The 17,046-nt window shown below is 37.4% G+C and overlaps 1 protein-coding gene across 2 annotated transcripts in view; it reads left to right on the top strand.

Annotated features, from left to right (window-relative positions):
- The window catches only part of Dennd1b (DENN domain containing 1B), a 294,324-nt gene that overhangs the window by 5,284 nt on the left and 271,994 nt on the right, over positions 1–17,046 (top strand). For both annotated transcript variants that reach the window (XM_029562147.1, XM_029562146.1), the window contains exon 2: positions 2,098–2,162. In XM_029562147.1, coding sequence (XP_029418007.1) covers positions 2,098–2,162 — 65 coding nt within the window. The remainder of the gene's footprint in view (positions 1–2,097; positions 2,163–17,046) is intronic.

The following is a 17,046-nucleotide window of genomic DNA, read 5'->3' as shown; positions in this document are numbered from 1 at the left end:
TGCCCGGCTCGTCCCGGCCCTGCGGGGACCCGGCGGCCGCCGCACCTCGGGCGAGGGCGAGGCCCAGGCCCGCGCCTCCCTCTGCGGCCGCTCCCGCCCCGGCTGCACCCGGGAGCCGCGGCGGTTTTTTAAAATGCTCTCCGGGCTTTAAGATAGCGTTTCTTTCTCCACGGTGACTTTTCGGTCTGGCCTTGGATGTTGTCTAATGCATTTCCTTCATAGACAATCTATGGGTGTCTGTGTGTGGTGCTAGCAGGACGGTGTGCAGATAGGTGGGGTTTTTCACTGTCCGTGCTGAAGTGCTCATCAATGGCCGTTTTACTTCAGGAGGTTAGCTAGAAAGCAGTTTGAATAACGGTGGCGGCTTTCCTTCTAAGTATCTTAGAAGTAGGAGTTTTGTATTTTTTTTTTTTCCTGAAACTTACTTTGGAAAGAGTTCCGTTCTTTTTCTGCCCCACCCCTTCACCCTTCTGCTCTACTTAATGTTATGTATATTTGAATGCCATAAAAGGCCTTATAGATTACAAAGAACTAGATCCGAATCAATGTTTAATTTTTATCCCCAAGACAAATTATAAAAATATTAGGGGATTAGAAATATTATGCAATTTAGATTATTTGCTTCAACGTTTGACCCCCATGGTGAGCAAGGTGAGCAAAAGGGAGTACTGTTTGGCATTGCTTGTCTTATGAGGGAGGAAAACAAAAAACACTTGAGACCACTTTATTCCCATGAAACAAGTTAATACTGGGTGGGCAGAGGAAATGAACATTTGCAAATTAACTTAGATAGCTTGTCTCTCCCTATCGATCCAAATGCATGTCTTGTAATTTTTAAAAAGATCAATATTTGTTTAGAAGAGCTGACGTTAAATTCTTGAGCGAAGTACATATTTAAAATACCCAATGTATAAAGACACTAAAGTGCTCTTAACAGAAAGAACTGAAATAAACACTGTTGCTCTTTTGCCCTGAGGTCTTTTCCTTTAACTGCTCCCCCCCATCATGAGACCAAACCCAAGGCTTCAAGCACTCTAAGGCAAATATTCTGTGTCAGTGAGCTACATCCTCAGACTTTTGTTTAATCTTGTGTCTTCTGATAGAAGTTAAAATAGAACTATTTTTTGTTTTAAATGTCTCAATAGATTTCAGTCCACTTTTGAAATTTAACTAAGGCATAGGTTAAATGTGTAAGATATTAGTAAAGTAATAAAATCATTGCTGGGTGTGGTGACACATGCCTTTAATCCTAGCACTTGGGAGGATTTCTATGAGTTGGAGGCCAGCCTGGTCTACATAGGAAGTTCCAGAGCTGTTTTTGATTGGAAAATCTACAGAGATAAATGATATATAAAAAAATGTTGTTAGGTTTTGTTAGCTTGGAGTGTGTGAGCAGCTTGCTACTTTAGACATGCTTAAGGGCAAAAAATAACATTTCAAGAAAAGCCTATGCAAAATGCCCTATCCATGGACCATTGTATGTATTATGTGGTGATCTAGAACTTGGCAGGTGGAATCAGTATCCATTGTTTACACTGCAGGTTCTTGGGAAAGCTCTAGAGCCTGTGTTAGGCTCTGGCAGTCTACAGGATGCTTATGGATGTACTGGCTCTCCAATTTTGATTCAGTAAGATGAAAGCAATGCTTCACATTTATGTACTGCTACTTTATAATGTACTGTCATGTATTAATTTGATTTGTAATCCCCAAAGTTCTGTGAAATAAGCAGGACACTTTATAGGTGAGAAAACAGACTCAGAGATTAAATACTTTGCCCTCAGATTCAGAACTCCTAAAGTCTCAACTTTGACTCTTATCAAACTGATAAAACATTGCCGTTTATGCTTCTGTTATATAGTCACGTAGTTTTATAGACTACATCAAGACATGAACAAGATTACCTTTAGAAGTATATAACTGTACCTATGGAACCTAGTAGAAAGCTCTTGCTTAGTGTACATGAGGCTCTGGGTTCAATCCTCAGCACCACAAAACTAAAAAAAGCCCACATGAACATAAATATGTTTATATAGAAGCTTTATAGAGATGGTTTTTTTTTCATGCAAAGTAAATATAACACAATTCTTTTTATTACAGGGAAAATCCAGAAAGAACCTTTGATTTGGTACTGAAAGTGAAATGTCATGCCTCTGAAAATGAAGGTATGTATGTTCTTTTAATTCCTAACAGAATTGAGTCTGTCCAAACAAGTGTTAATACTGTGGATTGCTGGAGCACAATAGTATCAGGGAAATGATAATGCCAAAGGTCTATTCCAGTATCTCCAATTGCTAGTAATAAAATAGATGCTAGGTCTTTGCTCTGGAGTTGTAGAAATAATGAATGTTATCTGCGCAGCTTGGATTTCAAGTGTGTATGAAGCCTGTATAACCTGCAGCTCAGTTTTAGTCTTTTGGTAAAATTGGCCTTGGTTGTGGTGAAAAGGCATGCCTTTTTATTTTCTCTCATCTGTGTTTGAATACTTAGCTCCATCTTTAAAAATCTTATTGCAGGTTCTGCTGCTAGTGCCAATGGACCCTTCAGCAGTTCCTTCTAATATTTCTGGAATGCAGTATATAGATAGACCAAGTACCTCCTTCTATTGGATTTATTCCAGTAGCTTAGCACTTGGGTAGGTAAACATGTGTGATAATACTTAGAAGGTTTTCAATTGTTAGTTCTGTTCGATTTCCTGGAAAAATAAGAATTTGTTAAGTATTGTGATTTCCTTAGTTTTTTCCTCACCTTTGTTTTATTTCTGTGTATTTGGGAGAGGACTATCAGAAAAGGCCAAGAAGCATCTCATTTTGCTTATTTCTTTCATGGTATGTCTTCATGAATATCTCTAGTACATGACTTTATTTGTATGATACTTAACCCTAGACTGCAAGGCCATTAAGTATAGGGTTTTGTGCAGATGAGTAGGCCATCCTAAAGCCTGGGTGGAAAGTCTGCTGTTAGCCCCAAGAAACTAGTCAGCAATTACAAACGCTTAAGTAATTTGGAGCTGTACACCTTAAAATAGAGGAGCCCAACCCAGTTGTGGTGAAATGGGCACGGCTAATTTTAGGTAGGAAATTAGACACATTCTTGGCTCTGGAAGCTCTGTGTGCTGTATTTCTGGCCTGCTGGAACTATAGCTGTGATCAGTTTTGTCAGCTGGTGAGAAAAAAATCCTACGATTATTAGAAGCCTCTTCAGATTAGAGAAATTATCTTCCTTGTCTTTTTAAAAAATTATTTATTTTTTATGTGTATGAGTGTATGCATGTATGTAAGTGTACCCATGTGCAAAGCCTGCAGAGGCTAGAAGAGGGTGATGGATCCCTTGGAACTGGAGTTATAGATGGATGTTAACCACCATGTGGGTGCTGGGAATCTAACCTGGGTCCTCTGGAAGAGCAGCCCGTGCTCTTAACCTCTGAGCCATCTCTTTAGCCCCTTCTTCCTTGTCTTATATGTGGTGAAGTTGGCATTCTAACCAGGCCCAACCATGTCCTCTTTGCAGTTTGGGAACATTATGCTGAATATATACATGAATGTGCATATTTGTTTTCAGATCCCCCTTAAATTTATTTATGGTATGAGTTAATCTTAAAAGAACCACCAAGCCATTATCCAAGGTGTGTGTAGTGCTCATCTGTGTTATAAAATTCTTTTGGAACACTTGGAACCTTTATAATTTTAAGTGAATGCTTTTCAAGTCATAAAGTAATTTCATGAAAGTATCAATCTGCCTTATTATATAGCAACTGGTCTGCATATGTTTCAGAGAAGTTTTAACCTTCGCATAAGGACTTTCAGTGGTCCCTCCCTTTGCCCTCTTCTGCTTTTCATGGCTAGTTTTTTCAGTGGACCTTCATTTGTTATCATCTTGCCTTTCAGCTGTTGTAAAAAAATCAGTTTTCTAGAGACTTCTTCATTTATATTTTAACAATTTATCCAATCTGATAAAATTGGAAATATTATAAATGAATAAATAAGCAATTTTTGGCTTCTCTGAGCTAGTAAGTCCATTCTTATGTGTGGTATGTGTTCATGTGTGTGTGTGTTGGCCACATGCTTGCCTTGGTGTGCATATAGAGGTCAGAAGACAACCTCTGGTATTGGTCCTCACTTTCTACCTTGTTTGACATGGGGTCATTTTGTGGTTCACAACCACAGCCAGCTGGTCTTTGAATTTCCAGGGATTCTATCTGTCTCTACCTCTGATCTCCAGATTGGGCATTGGGATTACAGATAGGCACTACCCAGCCTGGGTTTGCTTGGTCGTAGTACTTAATTTTTGTTGCTGTTAAAACACCATGATCAGAAGCGACTTGTGGAAGAAAGAGTTTATTTTGGCTTGTGGGTCCAGAGGGAGAGTTCATAATGAAGCAGGAAGCTGGAGCAGGAAACTGGGCCATATCTTCGACTGCAAACATGAAGCAGAGAGTGCAAACTAGAAGTGGGGCAAGGCTGTAAACTCTCCAAGTCAGCTCCCCAGTGATGTAGTTCTTCCAGCAAGGCTGGAGGTTCCATAACCTTCCCGAACAGCACCCTACCCTTCATCAGGCAGTGTTGCCAGTTGGACCTAGTATCTGATGTATGCTTGGCAAGTGCTGAACCACTGGGCTATAGCCTCAGCCCTTAAAGAATCCATTCAATTTTAACCAGTTGGCAGCAAATTCTAAAAATTTAAAACACTTTTTGTGTTATTTTTTGACCATTTCTCACTATTGCATCTCATACTGGCCTTAAACTTGTGGTCTTCCTGCTTCAGTCTCTTGAGTGCTGGGATTGCAGGAGTATACCATTACAGCTAGCTTAAAGATTTCTTTTAAAACTAAATTCAACTACACAGAAAATATTAGTCTTTCTTTTTTCACTTATGCCTTAAATCGTACAAATATAATGGATTTTTTAGGTTTTAGAAAGATACAAAATTTTTTGACCTAAGAAGTCATGGTGTCTGTACATAAGTGAGCTATACAAGTGAAGTTTTATGTGAAATTGAGAATTTATTGATTCTTTTTTTTAAATAAAAAAGTTTATTATTTTTATTTTATGTTTATGCGAGTATTGCCTGCATGTATGTAAGTACACCCATGTCATGCAATGTCCGTGGAGGTCAGAAGAGGGCATTGGACCCTCTGGAACCAAAATTACAGGTGGAATTAGCTGGAATTAGCTGTCATATGGGTGCTGGGAATCAAACCTGGGTCTTCTGTAAGAGTAGCCAGTGCTCTTAACGCCTGAGTCATCTCTCCAGTTTGAGTTTATTGATTCTATAATATCTTATTAATTACCTCTTTTATTGCTATCTATTAAGTGAAATATATTGAAATTGTTTAAAAATTAAAAAAGTTCTTTTTAAGTATCAATAACCTGTTTGCTTTAGCAAGCCTCTGGTAGGCATTTCATCTTGTTTCAGGGAGGATGTTTTACCCTAGGGATAGCCTAGGAAAAGGAAATCTACAAATTAGGATCTTTGGGTTGCAAGTATAAAGCTGGTTTAAAGACTAAAGAGAGTTGATGTATGTAGGAGGAACCACAGCTGATGCATCATCAATGATTTAGGTTCTTCCTATACTTCAGTTCTAATGCTGAAATTACAAATGCTATCATTAGAAGGCTTAGATTTTTTTGTGGTTTCGAGTTGGCTATCAGTAGACCTTGGAAGTCTGCTTTCTTGAATATGACTGCAGGCAGAAGGAAAGGAGATTATGACTGTTCATAACTGTTTCTTTAGAGCTGGGACTTTTCTTCCCTAAAACCCCTCAGAAAACTCCTTCTTGATCTCAGTGTCCTGAGTTGTCATGGTAAGGACCATTCCTTAGAAGTATAATCACTGGTACTGCAGAGCTGGGTGGATGGCAGAAATACTATGATTGATGAACTAAACAATTGGCAAGGAGTGGACATTGGGAAATTAACTGAAGTGTTCTTTGTAAAGGATTGTTCAGAACATTATTTGATGGTTGTTTTATCAAATAGAAAATATGCCCTGGGTAAACTTTATGGTAAGGGTGGAGCATCTTTAATCTTCATGTTAAATTATTTTACATGTTTCTCATTCACTTTTTTATAGAGAACTTAAAAACTTTCATGTATATCATATGTATCTTCATAAGTTTGCAGCGAACTGTTTTAGTAGTTTGAGTTATTAGCTGAAGCACAAATTGAGATAACTCAATCTGGTCAGTTGCTTTTTGGACTTCTTTCAAAGTCATTTCATTAATTTTTTCTGAACACAGCACATTTTAGAAAACTCTGAAACATAACTGCTTGGAGCCCCACAGATTTAAAAGGCTCTGAGGGGTTGATAGGGCTTCCCGTTCTGTCCCTTGTGTGCTAATAGAATTGGCTTGACAGTGTCCTTGGATTGGTTGTGTTGTCTTTGCAGTGGAGATTTCCCTGGCAAGACAGTCTTCCAGAAGCTGGTGTTCCACTTTTCCAGAGTGATGCCCAGCATTTGGATCTTAATACTGTTCTTGGTGGATTTCCAAACTCATTGGCTCTGCCACTCTTCTGTTTGTTGGCTTCCTTGCAGAGGCAGAGAAGTGCAGAAAGCAGAACAAGGTGTCGCCCCAGTTCTGGTGACAGGTCTTAGGTTTCTGTGCTTGCCTTTTTTTCTCCAAAAAGACTGGAGACTTCAGGGAGATGAGAAGTACCACCTCAGTAAAGATGCCCTCAGTGAGGGTTGCTTTTCCAGGCAGGGACTTTGGTACTCTGGTTTTCTTTCTTCTGTCGATAGCTGACTACCAAACGTAGCAGCAGCAGCTAAGATTTGTGTAGTATTTACTGTGAGCCAGGGACAATTTGGGGGATTTTTAAAAAAATGTACTAAGTACTTAAACCTCTCAAATGTTTTACAGGATAAGAAATGTTACTCACATGAAGAACCCCTAAGCACAGAGAAATTAAGAAACGTGTCCCAAGTAGTGGTCCCCTAGTCTATATCTGAATCACCTCTCTATTACCTCTCATGTAAGTTCAGTGCAGCCCGATTTAGAATGGGAGGATATGCTAGAGTGTTAGATATGTGGTGCAGGTCATTTTAAACATTAATACAATGTGTTTTCTAAAAGGAATGAGTTCCTTATAATTCTACTTAAAACAATTACTAATTTTGTGCTTGTCTTTATATACCCTAATTAGATTACATCTCTATTATTTTTAAGATTTATACCTCCATATTAAATGAATCTGTGATCCAACACTTCTGTTTATTAGTAGCACATCTCTAGCTAAACTTGTTTACTTTATTCCTGTATCATTATCTAGAATAATTTCTCTAGGACAAATCCCCCTTTGCTATAGTCTTTCTATTTTGATAAAATCATCCAACTTAGTGTTGAAATATCCATTTTTTTAAATCTCTAACTCATGTTAACAGTTTAATGGCTTAAGAACCTTAAGTTAAATAATTCTTAGTCTCCCGTATGCCCCATATGAAAAGGCGTTTATAAACCTTTTGCTTTTGATTACTTTTTTCTCCATAGTGATACAATTTGCTGAACACAGCATTTTGCTTTGCTTGTTTTTTTTTTTTTTAAGCACTTACTGTGTTCGTATAGGGATGTCTGATTATCATGTATAGTTATAGACAGTGTGATAAAAATGTCTGTCTTGCTGGTAGTAAGCTCTTCATAGGCCATATTTATTCAGTTCCTTAAGAAAAAGTCACCACAGTAGCTGATGTGCTTAATGAATATACATAGAATGAAAAAGGAAAAAAAGTTGGACCTGGGTTAATGTTGACCATTGAACAACCAAATGTTGATTAAATTAATTTAGAAAGCTTCTTTTAGAAGTGATTTTTTTTTTTTTGACACAGAATCTTACCATGTAGCCCTGGCTGGCCTGGAACTCTCTATGTAGCCCAGGCTGGCCTTGTGCTCACAAAGATCTGCCTGCCTCTGCCTCCCCAGTGCTGGGATTTAAAGGCATGTGCCACCACACCTGGCAGGAAGTGATCTTTAATGCATACTGGCATGATGGTAGTGGAAACATTAGAAATATGTGTATACTGAACATGGTGGTGTATCCCTGTCAGCCCTGCACTCTGGAGGCTGAGGCAGGAGGATGTCAGGTTTGAGGCCAATCTGGACTAGAGAGTTTAGGTCCAGCCTGGGATACATAGTGAGACCCTCTCTCAAAAACAAAAAGAAAAGAAAACAACCAACCCCCCCCAAATAAAAAACCCAAACCCCAAACACGCACACATACACACACACGAACATACACATGAACACACAGATGTGCACATGTATTGCACAAGCTGAGCTATTTTGTGTATCTGTGGTCAGGCTCTTCATAATCAGTTCTCACATATCCTCTCCTCTCCTCACTTCACAGGATTGATAAGGACTCCTTAAAACCCATCTACAATTATTCACACACTATAGAATCCAATCCGCCTTAACACTTAGGAAGTAGAACAGTGGTGAATCATACATGCTCTAGGACACTTTACAATATTGTCCAACATGGGAAAAAAATCTGTAAGTAAAGCGTCCTTAGCATGGTACTTGTCTTTGCTATTGCTTTGCGTTCATTAATGTGTTCTTCTGAGTCTCTAGGATAAATGAGAGTAATCTGTACTGCAAGTATTTGTTTACTAGAAATGGAATTGCTTTATCTCCTCATCAGTACTCACCAGGAACATAATTAGGTGTGATTCTTTAGAACCGTAGGCTTGGAATATGCCCTTTGTTCCTGTAGAAAATGGTGAAGAATGTACTTTTATATTTGCTTTAGGGCATTATGTTCTCTGTCCTATAGTTTTAAGGCACAAATTGAACTTCACTGCCCTACGACTTCCCTGGATAGGAATGCTGCACTTTCTATTTCAGACGGTGAGTATCTCAGCTTCCTAGTGCTGTCATTGTTCCCATGTCTTTAGCTTCTGCTGCTGCCCTTGGAGATAGCTTCTTGGCTTGGAACTTTGATGGTTCCCATTGTGACATGGGGGCCTCTGCTGCAGTTCTCACGGTGGTGTGCTCTGACTGCTGTTGGACCACTTGCCATGTTGGCACAGTGCAACAAGTTTGTTCAGGCTTTCTGTGGGAACATTATTTCCTAGATTTTCAAGATAATGTGTTCTTAGACTACTTCTGATAGTATTTTCTAATTGGGAGATTTTAATGCTCACTTACTATGTTTCTTTTCTTACCTCCAAATTGTGTGTTTGGTTTGCAAATCAGAGGACAATACCTTATCTTTCACAGTATATATTTTAAAGTATATTTATAGATATTATTGACAATATGCATTTGGGGGCTACTTTAAGCAAGCGTTCTGGTCATTTTAGGTAAAAGATGACTATCAGTTCCAATAGAATTCTTCCCTGGAAATGAGTTTTAATGTTTAACCTTCCAAAACTTTTCATACCTTCATAAAGTTCTTAGCTTTATGTCAAATGAACATTATGAAAACTCAGAGAGTACTTGTTTGTTTGAATGCTGTTTACGCAGGCTAGGGAGGATTTAAAATAGCTTTGAGAAGCTCTTGAGAACTGGGATACCCCTGTACTGTGAGTTGAATGATTTTCCCATTGTTAAATCTATTTTTAGGCAAAGTTAGAGTTTAAGCATATATAAAGTAAAGATAGAATGATTTATTTCAGGTAGCAATTTAATTTTACTTAAAGAAAATTTGCATTAATTCTTATTTGTGGGATATGCCAGTCATTGGCTTTGTGGAGAAACTTGCTAAAGTGGCCCTGAATTAACTTTTGAGAGGTATTTGTCTAGGAGATTATGATACTAACCCCGAGGACATAGCATAAAGGGATATTAACATATATATGTTATTATATAACTACAGGGGAAGTTGCTTTGCTGCCTTTAAGTTCTAGAGCTGCTCCCTCCTGGTGGGGCTGCAGGGCTGTTTTCCTGTTGCCCAGGGCCATGTGAGCCCCAAGCACTCTTGTCATAAAACTGCCTCTTCTCCCACCCCCCTGAAATAACACATTAAGTGGGTGGGTGTCATTTAAAGTACTTATGATTAAATTCACAGTGAGGTGTGAACAACTGATAGACAACCCTCAAGGGAATCTTTCATATTAATTAAAAAGATGAATTCAGAGTTGGAGATTTGGATCAGTGATAGGTACTTGACTGGCTCACACGATGTGATGCTGTAGGTTTGATCTGCAGCATAGTAGAAAGAAGAAGAAAAAGGAAAAGACATGGTTTACTAGGAATCAGATGTGCCTCTGCTTGTAAATTCTAGTTGCGTCAACTGTCATCCTTCCAGCTATATTAATGCTCTGCAATTCTTTATTCGTGTCTTTAATAAATGTGTAAGTATATTTAGTCAGAATATTTGTGCAGTAAATATCATTAGATTTTTTTGTTTCTTAACATTTTCAATGAATGAAATAAAGCTGTGACATCTTAGTTAAAGACTCTTAATTATTAAAATTAAAAAAAAAGGGACTGGAGAGATGACTCAGCAGTTAAGAGCACTGGTTGCTCTTGCAGAGGCCCCAGGTTTGATTCCCAGGAACCACATGATGATTAGCAACCCTCTGTAACTCCAGTTCCAGGGGATCTGACACCTTCTTCTGATCTCCCTGGGCACTGCACAACAGGGATGCACTTACACACATGCAGGCAATATACTCATACACATAAAAGAAAAATAATAAATAAAATAAAAAGACTCTTAATTATAAATCTATTTATGTCATTAGGCTTCAAGTTAGGTGTTTTACAGAAAAAGTAGTAGAAACGTTATTTGACATTTATAATATGTCAGAAATATACCAAAAGTGTATATATCTATTTTATCTAAATTTTTGTGACTTTGCTGGCAATTTAATCAGAGGGAATGTATCTACTAGGGAAGTGCCCTACATTGAACCCTATCCCCAGCTCCTGAGCTGACTTTTGAAGAAACGAATGGAAATCCTCAGTTGGTATTGAAGTTTAATAGTTGCCATTAAATTCCTTTCTTTATAAACAGTTAGTGAAAGTGAAGCTACAGAAGTAAAAAAATGCAAAATGAAGTTTTTGAATAATCTTTTGGCATCTGTCTTGTGACAGTGTTGTCTGTTTTCTACTAGGTCTCTGTTGTCCTGAATTTTATTGTCTGCTAGATTTTAGGCTTTTGAGAAGTGCCTGTCTCACTGTAGACTTTGGGAATGAGTCTCATATATGAATAGTATGCTAAATTATATTCTGTCTTTAAAGTGAAACTGGAAAAAGATTGCCTTCTATTACCCAGCCTGATGGAGATTTTTAAGATCTTTTAGAAAATGTCAATGTAAAAAACTTTGAAAGGTTGCAGATTTTTATCATTACATGAAATGGGTGCTTCATCTAAAAGATTTTAAAAGTGGAACTGTTGATAAACCACAAACTGTTACTTGGTAGGCAGAATTGGTAAAGATCAGATAGAGCCTTTTCCTCTTTCAGTTCCTTCTTATGTATCACTTGAGTCTGAAAAAAAGCACACAACTCTCAGCTATCAGTTTAACACATCTGATGGTCTTTCATAGATGTGTGTAAGCTTTCAGAAATTACTCACTGCAAAAGGAAATTTGTCTGGGTTTAGTAGAAGAAATGCACAAACATATGGGTGTGTTTAGTATTCAAATTTGCAATTAGTTAATGTTAGGTAGCCTTAAAACTTTGTTACCTGAGTACTTGTAAGACTTAATTGGTTGGGTGTTGTGGTGTACAACTTTAGTCCCAGCACTTGGGAGTCAGAGGTAGGCAGATCTCTGTGACATGCAGGCCAGCCTGGTTTACATAATAAGTTCCAGGCCAACTGGGGCTAAACTTAGTTAACATTTATTTTTGTGTTTAAAATTAAGTTATAATCTATGCAGCAAACATTAGTTGGAATCAAATACAACCAGTTCAGCTGTATGTTTTAAAAAATATTTGTTATTTTTATTTTTTATGTGTATGACTGTATTGCCTACATGTATGTAAGTGCACCTGTGTCATACAATGCCCACAGAAGTAAGAAGTGGGCATCGGGTCCCCTAGAACTGGAGTTAAGGATGGTTGTTAGCCACCATGTGGATGTAGAGCGGCCAGTGCACTTAACCACTGAGCCGTCTCTCTAGCCCCAGATATGTATGTGTTTTAAAATATATTTAAAAATTATTTTTATTTATGTATTTGTATTCTTGCTTGTGTGTGGGTATGTGCACATGAGTGCAGGTGCCTGTAATAGTGCCTGTTGTTGGTGCTGGGAGCCAAACTTGACTCGTCTATAAGAGCAGCAAGTGCTCTTAAGCACTGAGCCGTCTTTCCAGTCCCCCAGATAGGAACACCATGAATCTTCAGGGTCTATGATTCAGAAGTCTTGTTGCTTTTAAGGTAACGTGCATAAAAGTGGTTTAGAAAGGAATTAAAAATATTTCTTGAGGTACTAGTGTATTTCAGGCTCCATGTTTGGAAGATGAAGTTATGTAATTGTTTTGGGATTTTTTTTAAAGAATCTTGGATAATTTTACTTTTTTCATATAATTAAAATATTTTCTACAATAAATATATAACAACTAATGAAGTTAATTTATTTTTGGCTTAGAAAATTATGTTATCTTTTTAATATTTCAACTTTGTCATTACAAAGGACTTGAAAGCGAAGTTTTGGTGCTTTAGTTTTATTTTGAAATGTGTAATTTTCATTATGAATGCCTGCAGAGTGACCATTGAGAGTAAGGGGAAGCACTTTTGCCAACACTATGTGTTTGCTGTGAACAGGTTTAGACATGTTAAAGAAGAAATAGTAAGCTGAGAGTTGTTAGGTTAAAAAAAAATTAGAGTATCCAAATTTTTAATGGCAATTATAGTATTGTTAATGACAGCGAATGCTAATCCTAAAAAGTAGAAATGTTAAAATTTACTGCTTGTTTGGGAACCGAATTTAAATTCACAAGTGTTTGCCTCATCTTAGCTTAAGAGTTGACGGCATACCATACGTCCTTTTTCTCAGTATGGTCTTTGAGGCAGGTGTAGATGTCCAAGAATCCTCATATCCTGTTCATTAAGCCCAGTTACTTACTTAGAAAAATCCTTAGGTATTTTTTGACTCACTCCCCTCAGGTACTGTTCAGATTATCAGTGATCATTTATTTCTGTGATGTAGAAGTAGTAGTATCAAATTTTCTACCTTAAATCATGTCCATTTACTACCATTCTCTAACTTATGAAACATTTGAAGTATTACTAATGTTGAAGTCATTAAACATGACTGAGTTGACTATAAGTCACCAAAGTAAGATTAAATTATATTTAGGGTATATTACAGTTTATAGTTGTAGTTCTACAAAACTCTTCAGTTTGTATTACATTTAATATACAAGTTGAGCATGAATAACTTAAAATAACTTTAAAAATAATTTAAAATATGATTAGAATTGATCTTTTTTACATGAAACTCAACCTAATTTGATCAAGACACAGAAATTATTTATGAATTGTTCTTGAGGGACTTGTCAGTGTTCATTCTGAGTTGAAGCCTCTTTTGAGAAAGTTAGGTTTGAGAAGAGCTGATGGAGATAGATGTGTTGGGAAAGGTAAAATCAGAGGCAGTGCTCCCTGAGAGCAAAGAGTCTGAGGGTTGAGTCTACCCCAGAGGGCATCTTAGACCTCTGGGCTTTATGACCCACAGCTTGGCCCAAGGGCAGCCTGTTGGTTGCTTCAGCTTGTGCTGCCGGCATGAAGGTGGGAGCAATATTCTCATTCTGAAATTTGTGTGTTTTGCTTTACTATTACTATTTGGTATATTTGATGTTTATTCTATCATTAATTAGAAGTACAGTATCTTTATATTTGAAATGCTGAGCTTCATTTGTTTTTAATTATAATTATTTTTTGCTTTTTAAAAATTATTTATTTAATAACCACATGATTAGAAGAAGCAGTTCATTACAGCATTAACATATTCAATAAGAATTTCCAGAGCAAAGATGCATCTCTTTCAAAACTGGCTATAAAATTTTAGGTTCACATTTGAATTAATACAGTTATACAGTATTGAATTCAGCATAAACCCTATAAGACATAAAATTGAATGAGGTTTTAACCTTTAAAAAAGATCTCCATTTCATTTTAAAATATATTATTTCATACAGAAAACCCCATAGTACAGGCGACAGCATGCTAGATCTTGACTGAGAAGTCAGCAGTAGGCAAGACCTGCACATTGGTGGAATAGCATCACAGTCAGTTACACTTGGATCCTTGGCACCTGAGTATGGATATAAAGTCATCAGGTAGATTTCAATGGTAATGTTTTTCACCTCTGCTAATTAACATGAAGCAAATTTTTATGCTTCTTCCTCAACTATAACTCATTTTTTTATTTGTTGATTTTTTTGTATATGTATTTCGTACAGAACATCCCAAACAATCTTATTCAACTATATACTCACATCCCAAATGGCACCATCCCATAGCACCCCCCATCCACTGGAGCCCATATACTCTGTCATCCATGTTACCGTCCATTGTGTTTTTGGCACCCCTAGCTGTTCCCCAGTGCTTGTCCATCTGCTGAGTCTAGTCAGCCTATCGAGAGTTCCTTGTTTTAGGAAAATCAGCTCTTCCCTATCTAGCAGCAATGAGTTGCCAATATTCCTTTAGATAAGATTGGGGTCTACTGTTCATTTTCCAGTTCTATGCTGTGTTACTGTATGGGAGTCTCTTGGGCCACCCTGGCCAACAACTCAAAGGAAGGTATCTCCTGTCTGGCATTGTTTCTTGTTATGTAGCCTTTAGTTATACACATGGACTCTTAAAGGATTATATTGACCCATTTAATTGTTGGTTATATTTTCCTTTTGGATATTTAAGATCGTACAATTGGCCCAGATAAACAAATTTATTTTTACTCCTAAGGTTGTTTGAGGATCTGTTCCTCAGGGTTCACATGGGCTTGGGAGGAGCCACTGGCTCCTTTCTTTTACCAGTTCCATCTATGTGAAGATAAGTCAAAGGTCCTCCTCGACCGTGGCTGGGTTCACTTGGGAGCATGGAGGAAATGATTCATCTGTGTTGACCCTCCTCTTTTGTAGACTGGACACTGGTTCAAGTCCATTTGATGGGGTCTCCATGACCTCCTTGATCAAGAGGACAGGTGACTCACTACAGTTACAGGACATTTTGAGAGATTCTCATAGTCCCCTGGAACTTAGTCGACCTAGGAGGGCAAGAAGCAAAAGCTGTCCCCTTATGATAAGCCCTCTGACCAAATTAGTATAGGCCTCAAAGAATGGCTGTTAAACATCCAAGAAGGTTAGTTCCACCAGTCTGGTACTTTTAATTGCCATGTGCCATGTAGATAAAGCTTGCGCAAAGACCAAATGTGGACTTATGTAGTGATATTGTATGTATAATTTGTCATTGGAATGTTGGACTAATATGATTTCCTCTGGTTTTTTTTAAATAGCTAGGCATTATTTATCTCTTCTGTTTCTCTCTCTCTCACTCTCGCTCTTGCTCTCTCCCTTCCTGCCTCCCTCCCTGTCTAACCCTTCCATGTAGCTTCCCCACTTAAAGTGTCCCCATTTCTCCCTTGATAATACCAGGCTCCTATGGTCCCATGTCTCTTGAGTTCCTTCTTTCCCTTTATCCCCAAGTTTCCCTGTATAACCCTCCCTCCCTCTTCCCCTTAAAATAACCCCATTTTTATCCATATCTCCCTTATTAATGCCTGTTTTCCACTGTTCTTCTCTTTCAGATTCTTTGTTTACCTTTACCCCCCTGGTTCCTTTTCATTATCCTGGTTCCTGTAGTTATGTCTGGATACATACTCATTTATAAGGATTTAGTCCTAGGATCCACATATGAGGGAGAACATATGTCGATTTTTTTTCTGAGATTGTGTTAACTCACTTAGTATAACAGTTTCTAGTTCCATCCATTTACCTGAAGTTTTCATGATTTCATCTTTCTTTACTGCTGAATAAAGAATAATTGTACAAATTATTATAAATTGTATAAATAAATTATATAAATGAACCACATTTTCATTATCCACTCATCAGTTGAGGGACACTTAGGTTGCTTCCATCTCTTAGCTTTTGTGAAAAGAGCAGCAACAAACATGGATGGATGTTCAAGTGTCTTTGCAATAGGATGAGTTCTTTGAGTATATGCCAAGAAGTGGTAAAACTGGGTCAAATAGTAGGTTCATTTGTAGTTTTTTATGAGTTCTCCACACTGCTTTCCATAGGGGTTGAACAAGTTTGCAGTCCCACCAGCAGTGGATGAGTGTTCCCCTTTCCCCACATCTTCTCCAACATTTGGTATCATTTGTACTTTTGATTTTAGCCAGTCTGACTGGGGTAAGATGAAATCTTAAAGTAGTTTTAATTTGCATTTCCCTAATTACTAGTGATGTTGAATACAACTTTTAAGATGATTCTTAGCCATGCTTATTTCTTCTTTTGAGAACTCTGTTCAGCTCCTTAGCCCACCTTTTAATTGGGTTACTTCCTTTCTTGATTCTTTGTTTTTTGGGTTTGTTATATATTCTGGATGTTAAACCTCTGTCACATGGACCACTGGTGAATATTTTCTCCCATTCTGTGCGTTTTCTCTTCACTTCCTTGTTGCTCCTTTTTTTTTTTTAATTTGTAAATTTGTAAATTCTTTTTAAAAAAATTTTTTAAATTTAATAAACACATGATTAGAAGAAGCATTTCTATACAGCTTTAACATATTCAGTAACACATTCCAGAGCAAGGATACACCTTTCAAAGGTGGCGGTAAATTTTTAGGTTCATAGTTGAATTAATACAGTCATACAATATTGAAGTCAGTATAAAACCTGTGAGACATAAAACTGAATGAGTTTTTACCCTTTAAAGAAGATATCCATTTCATTTTAAGATATGCTGTTTCTTACATTTTTAATGCTACTAACACAAGTTTGCACACATGTCTTTAATCTCTATATATCTGATTATTGCTAGTCACATTCAGTTAAACTCAGATCCTTAGTACTGGAGTATGGATATAAATTCATCAGGTAGATTTCACTGGTAATGATCATCACCTCTACTATTTAACATGAAGTAAATTTTTATGCTTCTTCC

The sequence above is a fragment of the Nannospalax galili genome, unplaced genomic scaffold, assembly GCF_000622305.1.
Source record: "Nannospalax galili isolate Female #2095 unplaced genomic scaffold, S.galili_v1.0 scaffold113, whole genome shotgun sequence".
NCBI lineage: Eukaryota > Metazoa > Chordata > Mammalia > Rodentia > Spalacidae > Nannospalax > Nannospalax galili.
The sequence above is the reverse complement of the archived record's forward strand: the minus strand, read 5'-3'. Positions and strand labels throughout refer to the sequence as shown.